General features: G+C 36.5%; 2 protein-coding genes across 2 annotated transcripts; one reads left to right on the top strand and one right to left on the bottom strand.

Moving 5' to 3' along the window:
• Positions 1–2,163: 2,163 nt before the first annotated feature.
• On the top strand, positions 2,164–14,316 carry LOC135631745 (uncharacterized). The gene is made up of 13 exons (XM_065139578.1): positions 2,164–2,356; positions 2,433–2,591; positions 4,177–4,428; positions 4,550–4,669; positions 6,211–6,291; positions 7,462–7,554; positions 7,892–7,987; positions 8,456–8,509; positions 8,589–8,792; positions 9,231–9,356; positions 11,748–11,813; positions 13,151–13,450; positions 13,650–14,316. Exons 1-13 carry the CDS (start codon positions 2,294–2,296, stop codon positions 14,124–14,126), a joined length of 2,091 nt encoding a protein of 696 aa, XP_064995650.1. The 5' UTR covers positions 2,164–2,293; the 3' UTR covers positions 14,127–14,316.
• Positions 14,317–14,931: 615 nt separating this feature from the next.
• LOC135630672 (probable protein S-acyltransferase 14) lies at positions 14,932–20,454 on the bottom strand. The gene is made up of 7 exons (XM_065137785.1): positions 20,154–20,454; positions 19,360–19,606; positions 19,158–19,249; positions 17,523–17,646; positions 17,348–17,433; positions 17,203–17,268; positions 14,932–15,262 (listed from the first exon to the last, which is right to left on the bottom strand). Exons 1-7 carry the CDS (start codon positions 20,364–20,366, stop codon positions 15,143–15,145), a joined length of 948 nt encoding a protein of 315 aa, XP_064993857.1. The 5' UTR covers positions 20,367–20,454; the 3' UTR covers positions 14,932–15,142.
• Between the last annotated feature and the right edge of the window lie 320 nt (positions 20,455–20,774).

A 20,774-nucleotide genomic window follows, 5' to 3' on the forward strand; every position in this document is an offset into this window, starting at 1 on the left:
AAGTTCGTCGCAGATTTAGGTTTAAATATTCTATGTTGAGGCTTAAACTCTTTTTCTACTCTTTGGTTTTTGATGCTTGATAGCGAAAATTTTGATTGTTTGTCTTAGGGCGTGCGATGGTGACAAATTGACTTCACCTTTGGGTTGTATTTAATTGAAGGATTACAAGGTTGGAGAAGTACGGTAAACTTCGACTCTTGAGTTACACTTTTACTTTTGATTGCGATAGCAACATCAGATCTCACGTCCTTACTGTCTTATCATCAAAAAAGTTTGAAGTTGAAGCTTTAAAACATAGTTGGTGCGATACGAAGTTATTTTAAAGCAATTTTAATTATTAAATGTAGATAACTCAGCTTAAGAGGGTGGGTAGTTAACACTGTCACTCGTTCTCCTTTCAGCTTAAACGACTCTAATCGTCAACTTATATCACAAAAAAACAAAAACAAAAAAAGGAAGAGAGAGAGAGAGAAATGTTTTGGAAGGATTGCTTATTATTAATAAAATCGCCAAAAAATTGGGACCCCATCGGTAAAAACGGATCTAAAATTATGATCCTAGTATTTTAGTACAATTATATATACATATAAATATATATATATATATATATATATATATATATATATATATATATATATATATATATATATATATATATATATATATATAAGTTTGTTTCATATCTGTCCCTCCAAATTTGTGTTTAGTGTATGTATATTACAATATTTAAAACCTTGTTCATATATGACATTATTTGATTCTATTTGAAAATTTAAATGATACTAATACTCTATGACAAAGAACACGGGGGAAATCTATGTCGTTATATATCTTTTTATTCAAACTGACTAATATTTACTATAATTAGTCGTGGTTAATCTGAGTTCATCGATGTCGATGAAATGATGTATCCTAGAAGTCTTAATAATACATGTGCCATACTAAGATGGGCTAATTACATATTATCTCAACCTCTTTAAATCCTCTTAGTATCTCGATTCTTAAATTTAAAAAAAATTATATTAAGATCCCTATAATTATAAAAATAAAATATTTAATCATATTTATCCTAATGTCATCGATTTTATCAACGAAAGATACAATACGTAATAGCACATGCATGAATGACACGAAAATGATGAGTAAAAAGATAATTTCAATGATTATAGCAGATGATGGTACCATGGATGGTTATTTGTGGTGGTGGTCAACTTTGCCAATATTTATTTGAACATCGATGACGAGGAGGTAGAGTGGTAAGGCATCTGTGTCTCTGTATTTGTGTCGGCGCTGAAGGAGGAAGAATAAAAGCATCTATGTTGGCGTCGTACTACTTCGCCTCCTCTTCCTCCTCCAGCATTATTTTGCATTTGCATTGGCATTGGAGGAGGAAGAAGAAGCATGTGAGGTAAAGCAATGCTATGTTGATGTAGTAGATGCCTCACCTACCTCTTCTTTCTCTTTCGACATTGACGTAGATGCAGAGCGACATCGGAGAAGAAAAAATGGGTAGAGTAGTGTGACATCGACGTAGATGCCTCACATCCATCCTCTTCCTCCTTAATGCAGATACCTCACTACTTTATCTCATCTTTCTCCTCATTAATATTTGAATCGACGTCAGCAAGATCGATCATCGCATCGTTGTCGTCGACCACTGCTACAATAATCACCCACGGTGTCATCGTTTGTCACCATTACTGAAAATATTATTTTGTTCATTATTTTCGTGCTATTTATGCACATAGTATCGATAGATATGTAAATCCCATACGATATATATGCCATACTAAGATTTATAAGGTAAATTTGATATATTCTTTCAGTGGATAGATATGTAAAATACATACACTTTTGTCTTCCTTTTTAATGTCTTTGCTTCATAAAACTAAGAAACGCAGAGCAAAAACACGGAGCATGACAAACACCATAACTTGTCATAGTCCATCCGAACTTGTCAGTGGATGGAAGTATATATGTGCTTTATCAAGATTTACATGGGTAAATGTGATATTTTCACTCTCCGAAAGGATAAATATGTAAAAGAACATATGCTTTTGTGTTATGTTTTAATCATTTTGTTTTACAAAACCGAGAAACACAGAACATAAAACACAAAACAAAAACGTTTCCGAACGATCGAGAGGTCTCCTCCCTCTTTAGGGCGGCGCTACAACGCAACCCCCACGTGAATTTTCCGGAACTTCTCCTTGATTCTGGCCGATCTCTTCGTCCTCTCAGTCGTCAACAAGCGGTGGAACCCGGCGATCGCCCGCCGTGAGAGCAGAACGAGATGAGGAAGCGGGATCTCGGCATCCTCCTCCTCGCCGCCTTCGCCATCTTCTTCTCCCTCCAGGTACGGGCGCTGATCCCTCTTTTTCTTGATTTTGATTCGTGATCTGTTCTGGCACTGAGTCGGGTATTTTCTCCAGCATGAAGGCGATTTCTCCTTCAAAGAGGCGTGGTACCATCTCTCCGACGAGTATCCTATTAAATTTGAAGCCGAACGTCTCCCTCCGCCCGTCGTGGTCGATCTGAACGGCGACGGAAAGAGCGAAATCCTCGTCGCCACCCATGACGCTAAGATTCAGGTGAGATTATCGCTTGTGTGTTCTTTTATCGCTTTGCTGGGATAGAGATCTTATTCTTGTTGGAAAAAAAGGTTCTGAACTTTCTTGGTCGGTGCCGATGTTTGATCCTTACATCGATAACCTATTAAATTTTGCGGTAATACACAAATATCTTTATTCAAGGGGTTTAATGAGACATTGTTTGTTTTCCCATAAATCTACCAATATCAAGTTCCGATGTTTCTTTATTTTGATTTCATCCGTACTTAGTTAATTCGCTTTGGTGGGACGAGTCTGCCACTTTATGGTGGTAGTACTTGCAATATATCTTTGTCTAGGTTTGATTAAGTTATTTAGGAAAAAAAATCCCAAATTACTCATAGATTTGGATCCATTTGAATGCATTGTCTCTGTTATGACTGTATAATCGGGTCATCGTAATTTATTATAAGGAGAAGTAATGCCAGTTGATAGAATCATAATATGATTCCTAGTAATTAGATAGTTGTAATATATAACGAGGGACATTGCTTTACCAGGATAAGTAACTTTTTAGAGAATCCTATACTTATGTCCCTGGTGATACTGCACTAAGGCTTTTTATACATTGCGCTTAAGGTTTTTTGTACATACATTATCCATTTAAGGCATTATGTACTATTTTGTACATTCTATGGACCCTTTAAATGTTGCATTTATTTGAAGCTGGATTTTTTCTGCTACCTAGAAGAATATACTAAAAGGATTTATTCAACCGGTCTCAATTATGTCCCGTTGGTGGTGTTTATACCCTGTTTATTGCTGTTCAGGTTCATGCTCAATAGAATCTAATATGTATTTGATATACACGACCAACTTTATGGTATAGGTCACACCTGAAATAACTTTGAAGTTGGTAATTGGTGGTGTTTATACCCTGTTTATTGCTGGTCAGGTTCATGCTTAATAGAATCTAATATGTATTTGATATACATGACCAACTTTGTGGTATAACTCACACCTGAAATAAATTTGAAGTTGGTAATTTGATACCACTCGCTATATCTAAATAATTCTGAATTTCCTGATCCATTTCTCTTTTATTACTAAAAATTAGTCTATAAAAGCTTCACATTTGGAAGCATAGAGGAAGCTTCAAGATTGTATCCATCAGTCCTTTTTTGTGCACATGCAGATATTTGGTCTAGGAAATATTAATGAGGATAAATTGTGGTTATCTTCTTGGGAAGTGCAGACAGGTTTTGTATTTTACAGGAAAGTAATTTGTCAAATTTGTCATCAATGTCAATGTTCTGAATGGTTCCATTTTTCCATCTGGTTAAGGAACACCAGTAGTTCATTACTTTTACATGTTTTGATGTAAAGATGTCATCTTTTTAACTTCTCGAACCTTTTGTTCAATTCTTTGGTCGATTTTCATGATAGAATTTGTGGATCGAAGTATTCGTCTCTTCCATAGTTTGTGTCATATGAACATAGATTTAAGACTGCAGAACTGTCTCTGGCTGCATGTGGTTTTTATGATGCCTCCCAGGTTATCAACCAGCTTATTAACATCAAAGCAGACATTTAAAATTTTACGTTAGAACTCTTATTTTATTCTTAGGTCTTGGAGCCTCATAGGAGACGTGTTGACGAAGGATTTGCTGAAGCGCGAGTTTTGGCTGAGGTTTCATTGCTGCCTGATAAGATCCGCATATCATCTGGAAGGCGTCCTGTTGCTCTTGCTGCAGGTGTGGTTGATCGGTCATATAAACATGGAGAAATGAGGAAGCAGGTTGTGGTTGTTGTCACATCAGGTTGGTTGGTAATGTGTTTTGATCACAACCTTAAAAAGCTATGGGAAACCAATTTACAGGTAATAGTATATTCTGTTTAATGTATGGCCATTTCAAATATCCTAATTTTGACTGTTGATCTCTATAATGTTAATGTGTAAAGATAAAGCTTTGAATGCACTAGACTTATGGTTTGTGCAGGATGATTTTCCTCATGGTGCTCACCACAGGGAGATAGCAATATCAATAAGCAATTACACATTGAAGCATGGTGATGCAGGATTGATTATAGTGGGAGGGAGGATGGAAATGCATCATCAAGTATATCACTTTGTTTTATCTCGCATGCCTGATTGTGTTATGAATGTTGATGACAGGTTTAGGCTTTTGTACTTGAAAATCAAGTCTAGAACATATTCATGAGCTGTTAGAACTCTTTTGGTCGTCTTGCTTAGATGATTTGTCTTAAACTTGAACTAGTATAATGATGAGAAGTTTTGACAACTATTATTCTTCAAAGCTTGCTACCTGGATGCCACTATCGCTTTTGGAACAACAAACTAGGTTCATCATCTTAAATAACAATGCCTTTTGATAATCTAATCTCATCAGTACCAAACAATTTTGCAAATATAGACTAATGAAACACAATTTAAATTGTACTCATTAATTTTCTAGGATCTTTTTGGAATAACTCTAAACCAGGGTTTGCCAAACCGGGTACTGGACCTAACTCGGAGATTCATCAGGCTGGTACGTACTCGTCTGTACCGACAGAAGATGCACCAATAAGTATTGATGTTTTGGAGAGGATGAAAAAAAGGGGAGAAGAGGAAGGGAAGTTGAAGGAGGAAGAAAGAGGGAAGATGAGGAAGCGACGTAGGATGAGGAAGTAGGAAGTAGGAAGAGGAGAAAGCCTTACCTGAGATGTGGCGTTGTGCAGTGAGGTCACGATCACACCCCGGTCCGGTAGCTGCCTGCATGAGAAGCGTCGATCGCAGCATCGGAGGCGACGCTCGTGTGAGAAGTGGGAATTAGGGTTTCCCACTTCTTTTATGCAGCGGCGCTACCAGTCAGTGCTCTGATTGGTATGTGCCACCCATTTTGTATCAGTCCACGATCCCTGCTCTAAACAACTAAACACAAAATAGAAAATATTCAGTTATGGCTTCTAGGTCTTCTACTGCCATTGTTACTGGACCAATCAGATGAATGATACATTTATATAGCAAGAGACTATCAGTGATTCCAAACCCAAAACAACAGACGACTAATGCTACCCCTTATTCCATTCCAAGCTAGGCAGCGTACTCTGTCCTCTCAGCTGTGTGATAAACCAAAATCTTTAACATTATAAGTATTGCACTCTAGATCCTGAGTGCATACATGGCCTTTTTCTTTTAATTTCAACTGGTGGGGAATGTGATGGTCGCTTTCAAGTAGCATGTATTGGTAATGGTGGAAACTTCTGTACGACTTAACATAATCACAAGAAGCGTCCTGTCAACCAAAGCTAGCTGATAGTTGCATTAGACAGTTTATTTCATTTTTCACCTGGGATATTTTCCCTTGGTTTGTTTTTGATGTATCTGATGCTGTAAGAATTTGTGTTTATTATACCCCTTTTTCCATCTGAGTCGTGTATGTTGAATGTTTTACTTGTTTTGATATTTTGTGTGCTTATAGAATTTTTGTTGATTTGATATGGCTTCTGTGTCATCGTTATAATTGTATAGGGATCTGTACAGGGACGTTGATTGCACTATTTATGCTATTGATTAGATTATGGCTCATATTTGAGTCTTTCTCCTTTTTATCCTCTTAGTGCTTCAATGAGTTTCACCAAATAATTATTATTATAGAGCTCTATGGATCTATTCGAGGAAACCATGATAGCAGATGAAGGTGGTGAGCTGCATCGGAGAAACACTAATGAAAAAGAGGTATCCTACTTTACAGTTGGTCTCTTGCATATGCTGTTCAACTCTCTGTTAGTAAGTTCACTAAAAGAGATGTCCTATTAAACTATGATATTGTCTTTGTACACTTGAACATGACATGTGTTATGAACTAATTAATGAGAATTCTCTGCCAGTGGATTTAATTATGGGCAAGTTTCTTGTATGATTCGAAGACCATTGTTTTCTTTTAAACTAAGACTTGTTTGGTGTTTCTTTACCTCACTAGAAGCCTCTAAGCTAACATGGCTAAGCTGTTCCTATGTGAATTGACTTGCTATATGAAAATAATATTCATCATATTCACCTAGAATTTTAACATGCTATAAGTGCAGTTGATATGGAAAACTGAAATATACTTGTCAATCATCCTCTGTATTACAATGGATTTAGTTTTCTGAACCATATATTTGAAAATGCAAATAATGTGGTGAGTTTTGATCTTGAGACTGACTTGATAACATCAGAAACCTTTTGTTTCTCTTGCATGATTCTTCCTACTTAGACCTTTTTCCAATTGACTGTCTTCTACCTGCCTAACCTTTCTCTTCTTTAATGCTAGACTTTTGTTTATCTTGCTACCTCAAAAGATTCAGAAATTTTCATGGATTATGACTACTATAAACATAAAGAATGCTGATTTTCTCACTGTTATGATGATCACACACTGGAGTGTGCTCTGGATTCCTTTTCCTACAAAGCTTTAAGATCCTCATCTTTATTGAAAAAGTACCTTTAACTGTATACTTATGATAGGATTTGATCTTGTATCAATTATGTCTTTTCTAACTTCTAGTTTCTTTATAGTTAGCTAATTGACTGCAAGCAGACTCCACTAACCCTGATAAACTGGGTTGCAATTATCAAAGATATAGTTACTGAAGTCAAAGTGGGGACTAAATAAATACGCAATTAAGTCATAGATAGATTTGTGTTGAGTGATTATTGATGATTGGCATGCTTTTGTCACTCCTCTACTAGCTTAACTACTTCAGCTATAAATTACAAATGAGTGGATCCAGAGGATGTGTTCAATTTTAATTCCTGGATTTTGCATACTGCATGTAAAGGGATACCTTCATCAATGCACAACACATGTGATGAAACAAATTTATTGTTGATACTTTATTAATGTTAGTTGTTCTTAAAATGCAGAACTCTGGAAGTGGCAATGTGGATCTACGCCATTTTGCCTTTTATGCTTTTGCTGGTCGGACTGGCACACTAAGATGGAGCAGAAAGAATGACGTATGTTTTTTTCCTCATACGGTCCATCTCATGGGGAGTTCTATATTATAGTGACTTAAAACTGCAGACATGTATGCTCATATATATATATATATATGCAGAGCATCAGGTCAATAGTTTATAACTTTATATGTTAAAATAACATGATTCTGTGATTTAGACCCTAGTCTTTAGACAGTGTTCCTTTTGTTTATGTTTTGTTTCATCATTCTACTTAATGCCTTTGATGATTCCTCTCAAAAGTTTGCAGAGGATGATCTTGTGGAATTTCATTCAAGGTAGATAAATATCTATTCTTTTTTCTGAATATACTTATTTTATAAAATGGACATTGTAGAATATCCAGGTACAATCCTCTGATGCGTCACAGTTGATTCCACAACATAACTACAAGCTTGATGTTCATGCTCTGAATGCTCGTCACCCTGGAGAGGTATGCTTCTGCAACAACCACAAAATACTTGACATTTAGTTGTTTCTCTATTATGAAAGAATGAATTCATTGGTGTTGTAAACAATAAAAAAATTGTCAGAGGAGAACTATTCCACTAAATATCAATTTTAGTAGTTGGTTTGTTGCATGTACTTTGCTACTTATGAAGACATAGTTAACAATTACTGTTATTTAATATGTTTGTCACTATTTTTGTGCTGCAGGACAATATCCTAAGCATAAATATGGAGTTTGTATTGAGAATATAATATGCTTCTTTGGTGATTAGAACAATACTTATCATCATATCTATTATTTAGAAGATTGCACATGTTTTGATCTAACTAGCAATTTTGTTGTCAAAATATATGTGGAGAAGTTTTGCTACTTTTTATCTTTTAATGATGAGGACAAGTCGGGATTATTTTCAACTTCCAACTGAAATAATTGCTTTACATTCATTTGCAGTTTGAATGTAGAGAATTCAGAGAATCAATTCTTGGAGTGATGCCTCATCATTGGGTAATCATAAACTTTGTTTTCTACTATCTATTAAGTGAAGAATTGCTAAAGCTCATGGTGCAATAATCTTTCTCGTCAGGATAGGAGGGAAGATACATCTTTGCAACTATCAAACTTCCGGAGGCATAAAAGAAAGTCGCTTAAGAAAACACCTGGGAAGGGTACTACGAGTCCTTTCCATAAGCCTATCGATCACAATCCACCTGGGAAAGATTCATCAAATAAAATTGCGAGGGTGATTGGAAAAGCTGCAGATTATGCTGGTTCAGCGAAAACCAAGAAGGTAGAGCTTATGGATATTTGGCTGCTGGTACTTAGTTAAAGTTTATATTAATTTTTCATACTATTTTCCCATCAAATAATATGAGTATCTTAAGTTTTAAATGGCAAATCTTTTTTTAGACATGTGTTTGCTGCAAATAGTGATATTCTCTCTATCCAGGGTTTTTAGTTGATCTGATAAAGAAAGGAAGATTGTAGTACTTTGCTGCAAGTATTTTGTTCAGTTCATAGTTAAATAAAATTACATGGCTCTTTTGTATGTCTTTTAATCTCCTTCCTGCTTTATTGTTTATATTTAAAATCATTTTAAAATAGAATCAATAGTATTGTCATAAATATTCTTATATGCAACTTAGTGGATAATATTATGGCACTGCTATTTTATGTTTTTTTTTTCATGTTGAATATAATGTTTTTTAAACTTTTTTAACGTCTACAGAGGTCGCTCTATATTCCTACCATAACAAATCACACTCAAGTTTGGTGGGTCCCAAATGTAGTTGTTGCGCATCAGAAGGAAGGAATAGAAGCTGTGCATTTGGCATCAGGGCGGACAATTTGCCAGGTATACCTGATTATTGTGTCTATTAAACTTTGTTTTTCTTATACTGTAGGTACCTTTGATGTCAATTCTCTTTCAAGTTTAGTCTTTGCTTTTGAGGTTTATTCTTGATTATCTGTTGTGATTTTGATAAAGACATTATACATCAGATTGTAATAAGAAAAATATTTTATATTTCTTATCCCCTATATTATTGTTTTGGGTGTTTACTCCAACGATATAACAAATATGATGTATCATCGAATTGTAGCACATCCATGTCCTAGTTAGCAGTGATTGGTAGTGACTTGTTAGAGAAATCACTAGTAAATGCTATGACGTTGAAGTCACTATCAAATTGGTGGATAGAAGCAGCTGGCATGCAGTTAATCAGCCTTTGGTAAGATCAAGAATGTTTTAGCTGATCAAGATTGATGTTGCAGTAAGTTGGAAAACTATTTTTTTTTGTTTGTTGATTAATTACACCGAATGTCGTATCTGCCTCTTGTGTTGTCCGTAATATTATTATTTATATTATTTTCAATAAAATGAGTTATTTGTCCTTGACTCAGCATGCAAATGTTTCAAGCCTCACCCACTTAGCTCAATGTTAGTAATTGGGAGAGAGAAATTATGTTTATAAGTTTAATATATAGTATACTTGAATTGAGATACATCAAGGTTTTTAATTTTTCACAGTTCCATATGATTTGGCTGGTATTTATCTATCTGACTGTTGACTGGGACACGAACCACTTAAATCCAGGACTTCTGTGTTTAACCTGAACACATCAATCAAATCTAATTTCTTGATAAATCTATTCTCATCGACTCAGCTGGTTGCTTTTTCATATTTGACCTCCCCTTCTCTTTAAAGATGGCAGTTAGGTGAAAATAGGAGTGGTGATCAACAGCAAGAATTGTCAATAATGAATTCTAGTCTTTGAAATTGTCAAGGATGAAGGCTAGATATGGAACAGGAAACTCAAGTCTTAGTTTGGTTTAAGCCATTTCTATGTTGGTTTGGCCTGTGTTTCAATGGCTGGGTCTAGCACATAGTGGTTTCTTCAAACATCACTATCTCTATCTCACAATTTATAGCCTATCAGAATAGTTCAGGTAGGTGCTGTATGATATAGTGATCCTTGATAATTAAATCTGGTTAAAGACATCAAATATTTACTATACTGAATTGTGCTTAGAAAATTGTCTATTTTTGTTGGCTTTACAAGTATGCTAAAACTAGACGCTTCACTTCTAACTCTCCAATGTAGATATAATGATTGTCAAACTGATTTTCAGCCCAATCATACGTGGGTTAAAGGATTAACCATATTTTGGTTCATTAGGTTTATCTGAGCTTTAGTAATGTCTCAACCTATAAAATGAACCACTGCTTCAACTCATAATTTATAAAATTTGAAGAATTATTGTGCATTCAGAATTTTTTTTAACATTTGATCACCTTTAAGCCTATAGAAATAACTGAAAACTCTGATTCTGTTGCTGAGCTCAGTTCGAATCATCAAATGTGGTTATATAAGTTTTAGAAACATACGATTACTATAGCCTTCTAGAAATCTTAATGTTTTGGCAAATCCTCCTTTCTCAAACTATAGTCCTATTTGATGCCAAATGTCAGGTTAGCTGATGAGATTTAGCTTGTAGAATTTGTTTGTGGGTGGTCATGTCCCTTCATTAGCGAATTAATTTTTTAGTAACTATGTTCCATGTGACTCACTGACACCAAATCTTTCTCTAATCCTTGATTGATAATCTCGTGTAGTGAAATCATTATAAAATGGAAATCTTTCTAATTATTTAATATCTCCTATACTTGTACAATTTGTCGTGAAATTTTCTCCATTTTAAGTCACTTTTTATTTCCTTACATATGATCATTTTGAAATATGAAACATTTTTTCTCTAAAGCTGATTATTACATATTTGGTTTAAGAGTGAATTCAAATAGAGCTATGTAACTTAAGTAGTGTTTTTATCCTAATATAAACCTTTTGTTCTGAAAATCATGGAAGAGTAATTTGATTGCATTGAAAGATAATGTGGATATTTATGATTTTGCTATTCATAGCCTGAGCTTCTTGCAGCATGACATTTTTCACTTTGATACTAGGAGTTGCATTCAAAATTTGATTACGCTTTACACGGATTGTCAATGGTGTAAAGAGTCATATGTCAATTACTTTACCGTTGTTGTGGTTACTTATTTGCTCTAGGTAATTCATGTGAATTGTAGAGCTGTGTCAACAAATCCTACTCGGTAATGTGATTTTAATTGCTTCTGTCTTCTAGACCTTTAGTTAACTGACAACAAAATGACCCTTATCTGTCTCAGGACTTCCATAACTTTTTTCACTAGACACCAATGAGTTTTATTTGTTCTTTTGTTTTCAGCTACATTTGCCTGAAGGAGGTCTTCATGCTGATATTAATGGGGACGGTGTCCTAGATCATGTTCAGGTGCAAAATTATTTATTTGTTTTTATATTGACTTTTTTCTTTTGTTATTTGTTGATTTTAATTTTTCATTTTGATTTGTGGCGTGGATAACCAGAAAGTATCATCTCTAGTTATCATTGAAATGATCTGTAGAAAGAGTTTTTTATAAGTGAAAAAAAGAAGGCTAGAAACATGTCAATTCCTTTCTGGTTTTTTGATCTATTGTACTGCTACCAGTTTCTTCTCTGTTCTCTGGCTCTTCAGTGATAACCCTACTCTTTATTGTTAAAAAGGTCCTTATTCAGGACTCTCTGTTACTTACTGATAACTATACTCAGATTCTATCTGAATCTTCCTTTGTATCTGTCCTGAATCTAAATTATCTATTCACAATCTTCTTTTATGTCTACATTATTGTTTGATGCTGCCGATCATTAGCACACTTGGTTGATTAAATCTAGAATAGGGTTGGATGCGTGTTTAATTTTGATTTATTATTCTTGGGTACTGATAAAATTGAATGAATAGTGCTGAAAATTGCTTTAATGGATACAAGTGCAACATTACATGGAAGCGTAAATATCAGGTGCACATACCAATTATTTGATTAAATTGCTTATAGGCAAACAAATTAAACTTTTTAAGAGAGTTATGGTAAAGCAAAACGAGATGAGCAACATCACTTGAGAAAAAAAATTCAGATCGAGGTCTTTTACATTTTATTTCAGCTATAGGCCGTGGATTGTATGATGCACTGTTCCTCCAGATTTTGTAGAAAACTGATTGCAGTCCATATCCAGAGGTTGAAATATATTATGTGATCAGAAATCAAGTGGACTCCGTGTAATTGTATCTTTGTTCTATTTTACTAATTGAATGTGTAATTCTATCTTGACATTCAGGTTTCAATGAGCTCAAACTCATCAGATGATAAATAACTCTTTGTCAAACATGATGCACTTATTAATGTCATCTTAAATAGAGCATATTTTTATAGGATAATTCAGGATACTGGTCTGATATTGACACCTAAGCTCTATTAGACTTTGGCATTGATTGGCCACTATGGTATTGTAGTAATGGTTACAACCAAATTAAAAAATAAAAATATAGTGCAGGTGTTTGGTTGCTGTACTACAGTATTGGTATATTGTTACTCGGGCCAGTACTTGCAGGCGAAATGGATGGTATACCATAACATATGTTCTATTCATTTTTTGGTTGATGTGTCTTTCTTCCATTAACTTAATCAGAAATCTTTTGCTGAATTTGGCATATGTATCTATTCATTTAAATTTAGAAACTTATTATAATAATAATTGTGGATCCAAAGTCGGGTGATTTCTGTTTGTTTATAGGTTGTTGGGGCTAACGGTGCCGAACAAACTGTTGTTAGTGGTTCTATGGAGGTGTTAAAACCTTGTTGGGCTGTTGCTACCTCTGGGGTACCTGTACGAGAGCAGCTTTTCAACGTTTCTATCTGTCATCATTCTCCTTTCAATTTATTTCAACATGGAGACTTTGCAAGAAGTTTTGGAAGGAACTATGATGTAGGTAGTTTAGAGGTGGCAACTCCTATCCTGGTAAGCAGAGATGACGGCCATAAGCATCGGAAGGGAAGCCATGGGGATGTTGTATTTTTGACAAACCGCGGGGAGGTATGTCATAGTGTGTTTAAATTGCATTTTTTAAAAGGTTGAACTGAAAAGATATTTCGGGACATGGTCAGTATGCATGAGCTTAAATATATTTGGCACTTGCTTATTGCTAATTTGGTTGTTCATTTTTTTTCTCCTTAGAGATTACATATATTAGACACCTTGCTTCGAAGTAATACTTCCATTTGATAAATTTAAGGTCACCTCATACTCCCCGGGATTGCATGGCCATGATGCTGTTTGGAGATGGCAAATCTCAACTGGTGCTACTTGGTCAAATGTCCCATCCCCGTTTCGCATGATGGAAGACGTCATTGTGCCCACACTGAAATCTTTCCCTTTGCATGCTCACGGTAACAAGGAGGTGATAGTTGCAGCTGGTGAGCATGAGGCGGTGGTGATATCTCATGGAGGCAGCATGTTAGCATCCATCGAGCTACCTGGACTGCCGACACACGCCTTGGTGTTAGAAGACTTCTCCAATGACGGCCTCACTGACATTATTCTGGTAACTTCTGGTGGGGTTTATGGATATGTACAGACCAGGCAGCCTGGAGCGCTCTTTTTCAGCACCCTTGTAGGTTGCTTGATCGTTGTTATTGTAGTCATTTTCGTCTCCCAACACCTGAATTCCATAAGCAAGGGGAAACCAAGAGCTTCAAGTGAACACAGGTGAACTCTAGTGGCTTCCGAGTGAAGGTTTCCCCTCTTCTCCTTAGTTGGGATCAAATAGGCTATATAGACATCGCAAATGAGTAACATAACAGCACGTCAGAGATATATATATTATCACCTTCAGTCGAAAATGTTGTACTAACATTACCATGCACTCCTTATACAGCTAAGTTTTGCTTATTGCAGCCCAATTGTACTGTTCCCATGAATTTGATCCATGCGTCACAAATGTTGTGGACATGAATGTTTACTTATGTGGGTTTAGTAGTCATCGACTCGTTCAAATTTCTTTTCTGGTATTTTATTATATGGTGATGCTTCAGTACCTATGCATGCAGCCTAATCTTTCACTGGATGAAAAATCTAAACTGCGGTAAGTTCATGTAAAAAAAATACACAATTTGTTATCTTCCTTCATTGGTTGGAGAAGCTATTGAGCTCATGCAATCATCTTCCATGAAGAGTTCCCTTTCTTTGACACAGCAATGCAGATGAAGCCATTTCTCTCCCAGCATCCTTGGCAGAATAAGCCTATTCCCTCACGTGCGTTTTGGTTATCAATATCAAGCAGAGAGCATGATTTCTCAGATACTTAATCATTTTCTAATTTATCCACCGCCTGTTGGTGCTTTTTCGTTTGTCATGGTATCATCACATGAAAATATTGTCAGATCATCGACTCCTGTTATGGGAACAATACCATACACACACCGAGCATTGTATAAACCCTGCTCTTTACAACAGCTGTATGAACAGAGTATATATACCGTGAACATCTTGTCGGAATGCCATCAAACTTCGACAAATTTGGAGTAACACATTGTTTTTTTTATTTTTATTTCTCAACTATCTTGCTTACACATTTTATGTTAAATTTTGGAAGAGATTGTGATAGGAGATGTGCTTGCTGAACAGCCGCGAAAGATCAGTGGTCTGCATGTACAAAGCTATTTCTCGGGCCTACGTCTGTTGCAGAAGAGGAAGAGGAGATTTCCATTTCCACATCAACCTTTAGAGCTACTGTACATCCAGATTCGGCTTTGTGGGATACTTGAGTCCTTGCAGGGCTGGCATTCTTCTCAAATCCTCCTCGGAATATGCAGGGATGAACCAGTATTTCTTATCCGTTCCAAACACCTGTTCCACAAACAAATTAACCATACTATTACATTTTTCACAACAAGAATACTGAACAAATAATATGATCAAGAGATGATGAACCCATGGATTTACAAACATGCCAAATTTACTCAACCATGGGTCTGACCAAATTTTTGTTTGGATCCAATTTTCCCTACCTATCAAGCAGTTGAGTTCACAAGCTGAGATAGATAGGTTTGAATGGATCATTCAGTATTTTAATTCAGGTAGATGGTTCTTGCTCTGGCATGAGTACAAACCTCACCTCGTAATCTTTTTCAAGTCAGTACTTGTTTGCCTAAAGATTACTCCTGAGATATACGCATGGTTGCAACTCTACTGTTAAGGCATCTTGTCTAGTGGTTGTACCATCATCTATGAAGCATGAACACGTGCATTTCGTGGGCGTACCCATGTCGGACACTAATATGTCATTGACACGTGTCAGACATGTGTCTACTCGTCTTTTTTATTTATTTTTCGTTTTCTTTTTTGGACATGGCACTGCTCCCGCATGCTCCCACAAGCTTCGTTGCATGGAGCTCGGGTGAATCTCATAATTCTTCAGGATTTCTTATTAGAATCGTTGCGAACATGAAAATCTTATATGAAATTTTGTGTGGCCCTATGCTCGAAGCCCACAACCCATGCACCCTTGGCGACCTCACTAGAGAAGCAACATCCCACCCCCAAACCTACATCACGGGAATTAATCTTGTCGCAATAATCCAATCGCCCTTGTTGAAGGGGAGGCCGAGTGGAGAGCGACACGTCGACATTCGAAGGGCCCCCCTCCCTTACGCTTACGACACTGATTAGTTGCGTCGACGACGTTGGCTATACATCTTCCCCGAGCCCACTTGCGTCCAAGACTTGTCATGCGCCCTTGGCGACCTCACCGATGAAGCCACCACCCTTGCTCGCTTTTGGCTTCTAACACTGGTTAGCTGCACCACCAACGTTGGGTGTACATTTGCCCCAAGCAGCCGAGCCAACCTTGACCCATCACGCGCCCTCAGTGACCTCACTGATGAAGCCATCGTCCCATCCTTAAACCAACATTGTGGGAATCCTATCTCGTTGTGTCAAATCCAATCTCCTCATGGGAATCCAATCGCCCTCGTTGAAGGGGAGGTCAAGTGGAGGGTGACACGCCAGTAGTAGAGGAGGGGAGGAGAAGCTTGAAGGGCCCCTACCACTTCGGTATTAATTCGGACACCGGTTAGCTTCTGCTTTCTATTACTTCATTTTGGAATTGATCAATGGAACGAAGTCAGAAACCAACTTCATTTCTGTATCTCGTTAGCTTCTGCCTTCTATTTTAGTGTTTCTTTTTAGATAAATCTCTTATTGCTTTTAAAGCAATGTATTTTTATGAATTTAATTATTTTACAAAGCTTCATAACACAAAAAGAGAATATCATATTAATTGTATTTATTTAGTTTATAAAATTTAATTGACCATAAGACTAATGTTAATGGAATAATATATATGTATATATATGTTAAAAATACACATGTTCTCTTCGTGTCTATGTCTTAATTTTTTAAAAATGGCATTTCGTCATGTCCCTATCGTGTATGTGTCCCATGTCTTTGTCCGTGCTTCTTAGACCATCATCTTCCAATCTACTCTTCCTTAGTTCGACCATAGTCCTCGAATGGAAAACCCCTCTATACTCTAGGGGGAGCTTATAAACTACCAGTTGATTTCAATTAGGTATGCATAAGACCAGAATCTACCAGCCAATCAACCGTCATCAATACTTCCATGCATAATTGCTAACAAAGGCCAAAGACTCAACGATTCTAATTTCAAAACCTCTCTGATCTATCTGAACTTAGTCAACAAAGTCGACCAATAATGGAATGACACAAAGAATAGATTGCTCAAGCATTATAGCAGACCTGGTGAGGCACTGAAAAGATGAACTAACCTGTTCAAAGTTCTTCTTTCGACCGAGATCGTACTTCCATTTTGGAGTTGTTTTCTTCTCATATGCCTAATTATTGGAAATGTTTGCCTTCATATTTATTCATATCAGGTGAGACAATATTATAGCAAAACAAAAGAAAACTAACCTCAATGGTTGTAGTATTCTTCATCACTAAAGATATGTGCATGACAAGAAACCCAAGAACACTTAATGCAAAAGCCAGATTCAACACTAGAAAATAAGAATAACTGTCAAATACCCAAAACAAAGTTGTCTGAAAACATAAGCTACTGTTTAAGTAAAAAGGAAAGAATACATACCAAATGTAATAAACGTAGCTGCAAGTGTTCCTGGTGTTCCAGGGATCTCCACATCTTTAAAGAAAGCAATAAAATGGGGAAATAGTGAAACAGTAACAAGAGTCGTCTCAAGAAATGTGTAAAACTGCACCCATAAGAAAGAAAAGATCGGTATCAAGGATCAATGGCTACAATGCAACAAAACAGACAAAACAACGGTACAGCTGAAAATTTAAATTAAAACTTTGAATAAATTACTTGCATTTGTACAATATAATCAAAATGAAGATAGTTAAATTTGACAAATATCATCGAATAGTTAATTAAAATGTCACAAATATTCAATGATAGAACCAATAATGCCAAGTATCAAGGTATATGACATCAGGTTCTGCCTGAACAGTTAAATACAGTTTTATGATTCACAATATACTAAACTGAGACATCTTGAGAACCTGCTTCACAAAGGTGAAGCTCCAGCCACAATTCTGACCTATTCCTGTTACCACTTTCTACGGGGAAAGGCCCAAACACTCAAAAGGGCACCCTAAATAAGTCTATGCTTATTGGGGTAGGCTGCAAAACTGGGAAAAAGAAAACGAGAGAAACTGCACATATGTTTCCACCCTTGACATTGGGATATTTTAAGATTTTAGCATCCTACAAACAAGGATTCTACAAATACTGTCTTGATTGGTTTCTCCATTTGGAATCAATCTAAATAGTCATCTAGCACCTTGAATTATAAAATTAAGGAAAGAAAGGAAATGGATTTCTCCTTTTTTACCTACTTTGGCATGACGAAAAGGAAACTTTATTTACCTTCATGAACCAACCATTTCAACCCAAATGAATACTAATTATTTATACTGCATAAAAGTTTTCCCCTTATTTCTATTAAGACCAACTGAATTGGACATTGCTTTTTTAAATAGCCTATACGAAGACTTGGTCATGGTTTGCAAGCTGAGGTCAGAGCAATTAATCATGCTCTATGTAAATTAGTTTTGGTCAAGAAAAAAAAATCCATCATTTTATGGATCAATTATATTTAACCAGACTGCATTATGATTAACCAAAGATTGATCAGACTCAGCCGATCTCACATGCAGCAGCTCCTTAGATCCCAACCATCATAGTTCACAGGATCAACCGATGATAACTGAATCAGAATAGCACATGGTTGATCTTGCTGCAACTAATTTCTCTTTATTGCTTGTAATCTGCTGTTGTAATTCTGGATCAAACAAGAAGCTGTTGTGATTCCTCTTTGCTACTCAAATGGAAAAAAGTAACAAAGAACTAAAAGCAAGTTAACAAATTGATCAAGGTCATCAAGATAACTATTTTTTGTATGCTCAAAATAAACTCAAAAATCAAATTCAAAGAAATAAATTAATATCCTATTGCAATGACAGGCAATTCTGAAAAACCAGTTATGGAGCAAATATATGCAGGTTAGCTTCTTCCATAAATATATAGGCAGTAACTGAACTATTTAATTTGCATTTGGACATTGCAACTTGATAGAATAGAATAAAAAAAAATCCAAGAAAATCAGAAGAGGCAGCTTTTCGTAAAATTGCCAGTCTACCAGCAGTAATGACAGAAGCATATCACCATAATGCTGTAGGAAATTGGAACTAAGCTTCTTACCAGAAAAAGAAGAAAGAACTTATAATTTAAAGCTCCCACGCAATTTACAACCCACACACAGTGGTGATCCATCTTTAGTACACATCTCCCACCTAAATAAGGATTACAGATCAAACAAAAGAGGCCAATAGAAGAGAGTGTATCATGGACAAATTTTAACATAATCTTTCAACTATATATAATTTAAGATGCATGGACTTACAAACAGAACAATGATGGCAACGAGGTGGCTTCAACTGGTTGCACTTCCTGCAGTATCTTATCCTTGGGCTACCTGTGTCCGCAACGGGTCCTGGTTGTTGCAAATTCAGAATATGACTAGTGAACTCCGAGTTGGCTAATGGAGCAGTTTCTCCTTCCTCCTCATCAATGACAGGCTTCCAATGTGGTGGAACACTGCCAGGGTCCGTGATGACAACAGAGAAATAGGCCCATAGAAGCAATCCTAGCTGTGTAACCAAATACATTAATTAGGTAGATATAATACAATATAAGCATACAAACTCATTTTGTTTCCCCTTCAACCTCCATTCTGCATCAGTAACTTTTTTTCTCATAATTAGGAAGAAAATCCAGTACAAGATTCTTGGATTTAAAATATAATGTACCATCTATAAAATCAGCTCATTTTCTTGAATTGGAGTACAATAATTTGAAGGCCTAAGTTTGCAATCTGTACCAAAAACTTTATTTTCTTATCATGGATGGTTGATTGACTTTCCCGGAAGACTAACAAATCTTTTCTTGATCGCCAAATCGGAAGTTGAAGTATCAAATGATGTCAAACACAATCTTGCTTAACATAAAAGGACGACTGCATAGATAACGCTGGAACATCAAGATCAACAAAATTTAAGAGCGGGGGCAACTGAAAAATCTAAATTTTCAAACATCGGAGAGAACCAGGCACAGATAAGGAGGGATTAGCGACGATTTACACAGCTGAAGACCGCAAATCGAAGCGGGAAAGGCGGATCGGGGAGGTGAATCGAGTACCAGGAGATGGAAGGAGACCAAGACACCGACGGCCAGGAGCGAATCGAGCCAGCCGGCGGTGAGGAGGGCGGGGCCGTAAATGGCGACGACGACGGCGTAGTAGCTGACACCAACGATGCCGACGACGATGAGGATCATAAGGGAGCCGAGGCCCCGCAGCGCGGTGCAGAACCTGAACACGTTCCACGCCATGACCACCGCCCCCGATCTCATCGCCCCCCGTCCGCCCCTCTAAAAAAAGAGAACGGGTCAAAAATATCCCTTTCTCTCCTCTTTTCCCCCTCCTCTCTTTCCTTCCACTTCTCGGGTTTTACCGCGACCATCAACCATGATATCCATTTCGTACGCTTGCCTCAGTCAAATCTTATAATTCACAGGAAAACGAGAAGAGGGATCGCTTCATCCCCAACTGATCTCGACCCAAACCGGACCTGATTGGATCGGATTCGACCAATTTGATCCAAAAGTCCAATAGTTTAATCATTTTGATTAAATAGCTAAACAATCAATTTTGATGTTCATTTCATTAATCATTAATTAATATAAATTTACAATGAATTTAGTAATTGGGCGAGCAACGTGGCGGATCCAAGCAAAGGGTGAACCCGGTTCGCGTTTCCG

This window comes from Musa acuminata, chromosome BXJ3-2 (assembly GCF_036884655.1).
Source record: "Musa acuminata AAA Group cultivar baxijiao chromosome BXJ3-2, Cavendish_Baxijiao_AAA, whole genome shotgun sequence".
Taxonomy (NCBI): Eukaryota; Viridiplantae; Streptophyta; class Magnoliopsida; order Zingiberales; family Musaceae; genus Musa; species Musa acuminata.

Excerpts from the sequence above, each read along its gene's own strand:
- LOC135631745 (XM_065139578.1), top strand. The coding sequence starts at position 2,294 with ATGAGGAAGCGGGATCTCGGCATCCTCCTCCTCGCCGCCTTCGCCATC. Across the intron at positions 4,429-4,549 it reads TATGGGAAACCAATTTACAG|GATGATTTTCCTCATGGTGC; the intron begins GTAATAGTATAT and ends TGGTTTGTGCAG. Across the intron at positions 11,814-13,150 it reads GTGTCCTAGATCATGTTCAG|GTTGTTGGGGCTAACGGTGC; the intron begins GTGCAAAATTAT and ends GTTTGTTTATAG.
- LOC135630672 (XM_065137785.1), bottom strand. The coding sequence starts at position 20,366 with ATGAGATCGGGGGCGGTGGTCATGGCGTGGAACGTGTTCAGGTTCTGC. Across the intron at positions 17,434-17,522 it reads AGCTACGTTTATTACATTTG|TGTTGAATCTGGCTTTTGCA; the intron begins GTATGTATTCTT and ends CTTATTTTCTAG. Across the intron at positions 15,263-17,202 it reads GAAAGAAGAACTTTGAACAG|GTGTTTGGAACGGATAAGAA; the intron begins GTTAGTTCATCT and ends TTTGTGGAACAG.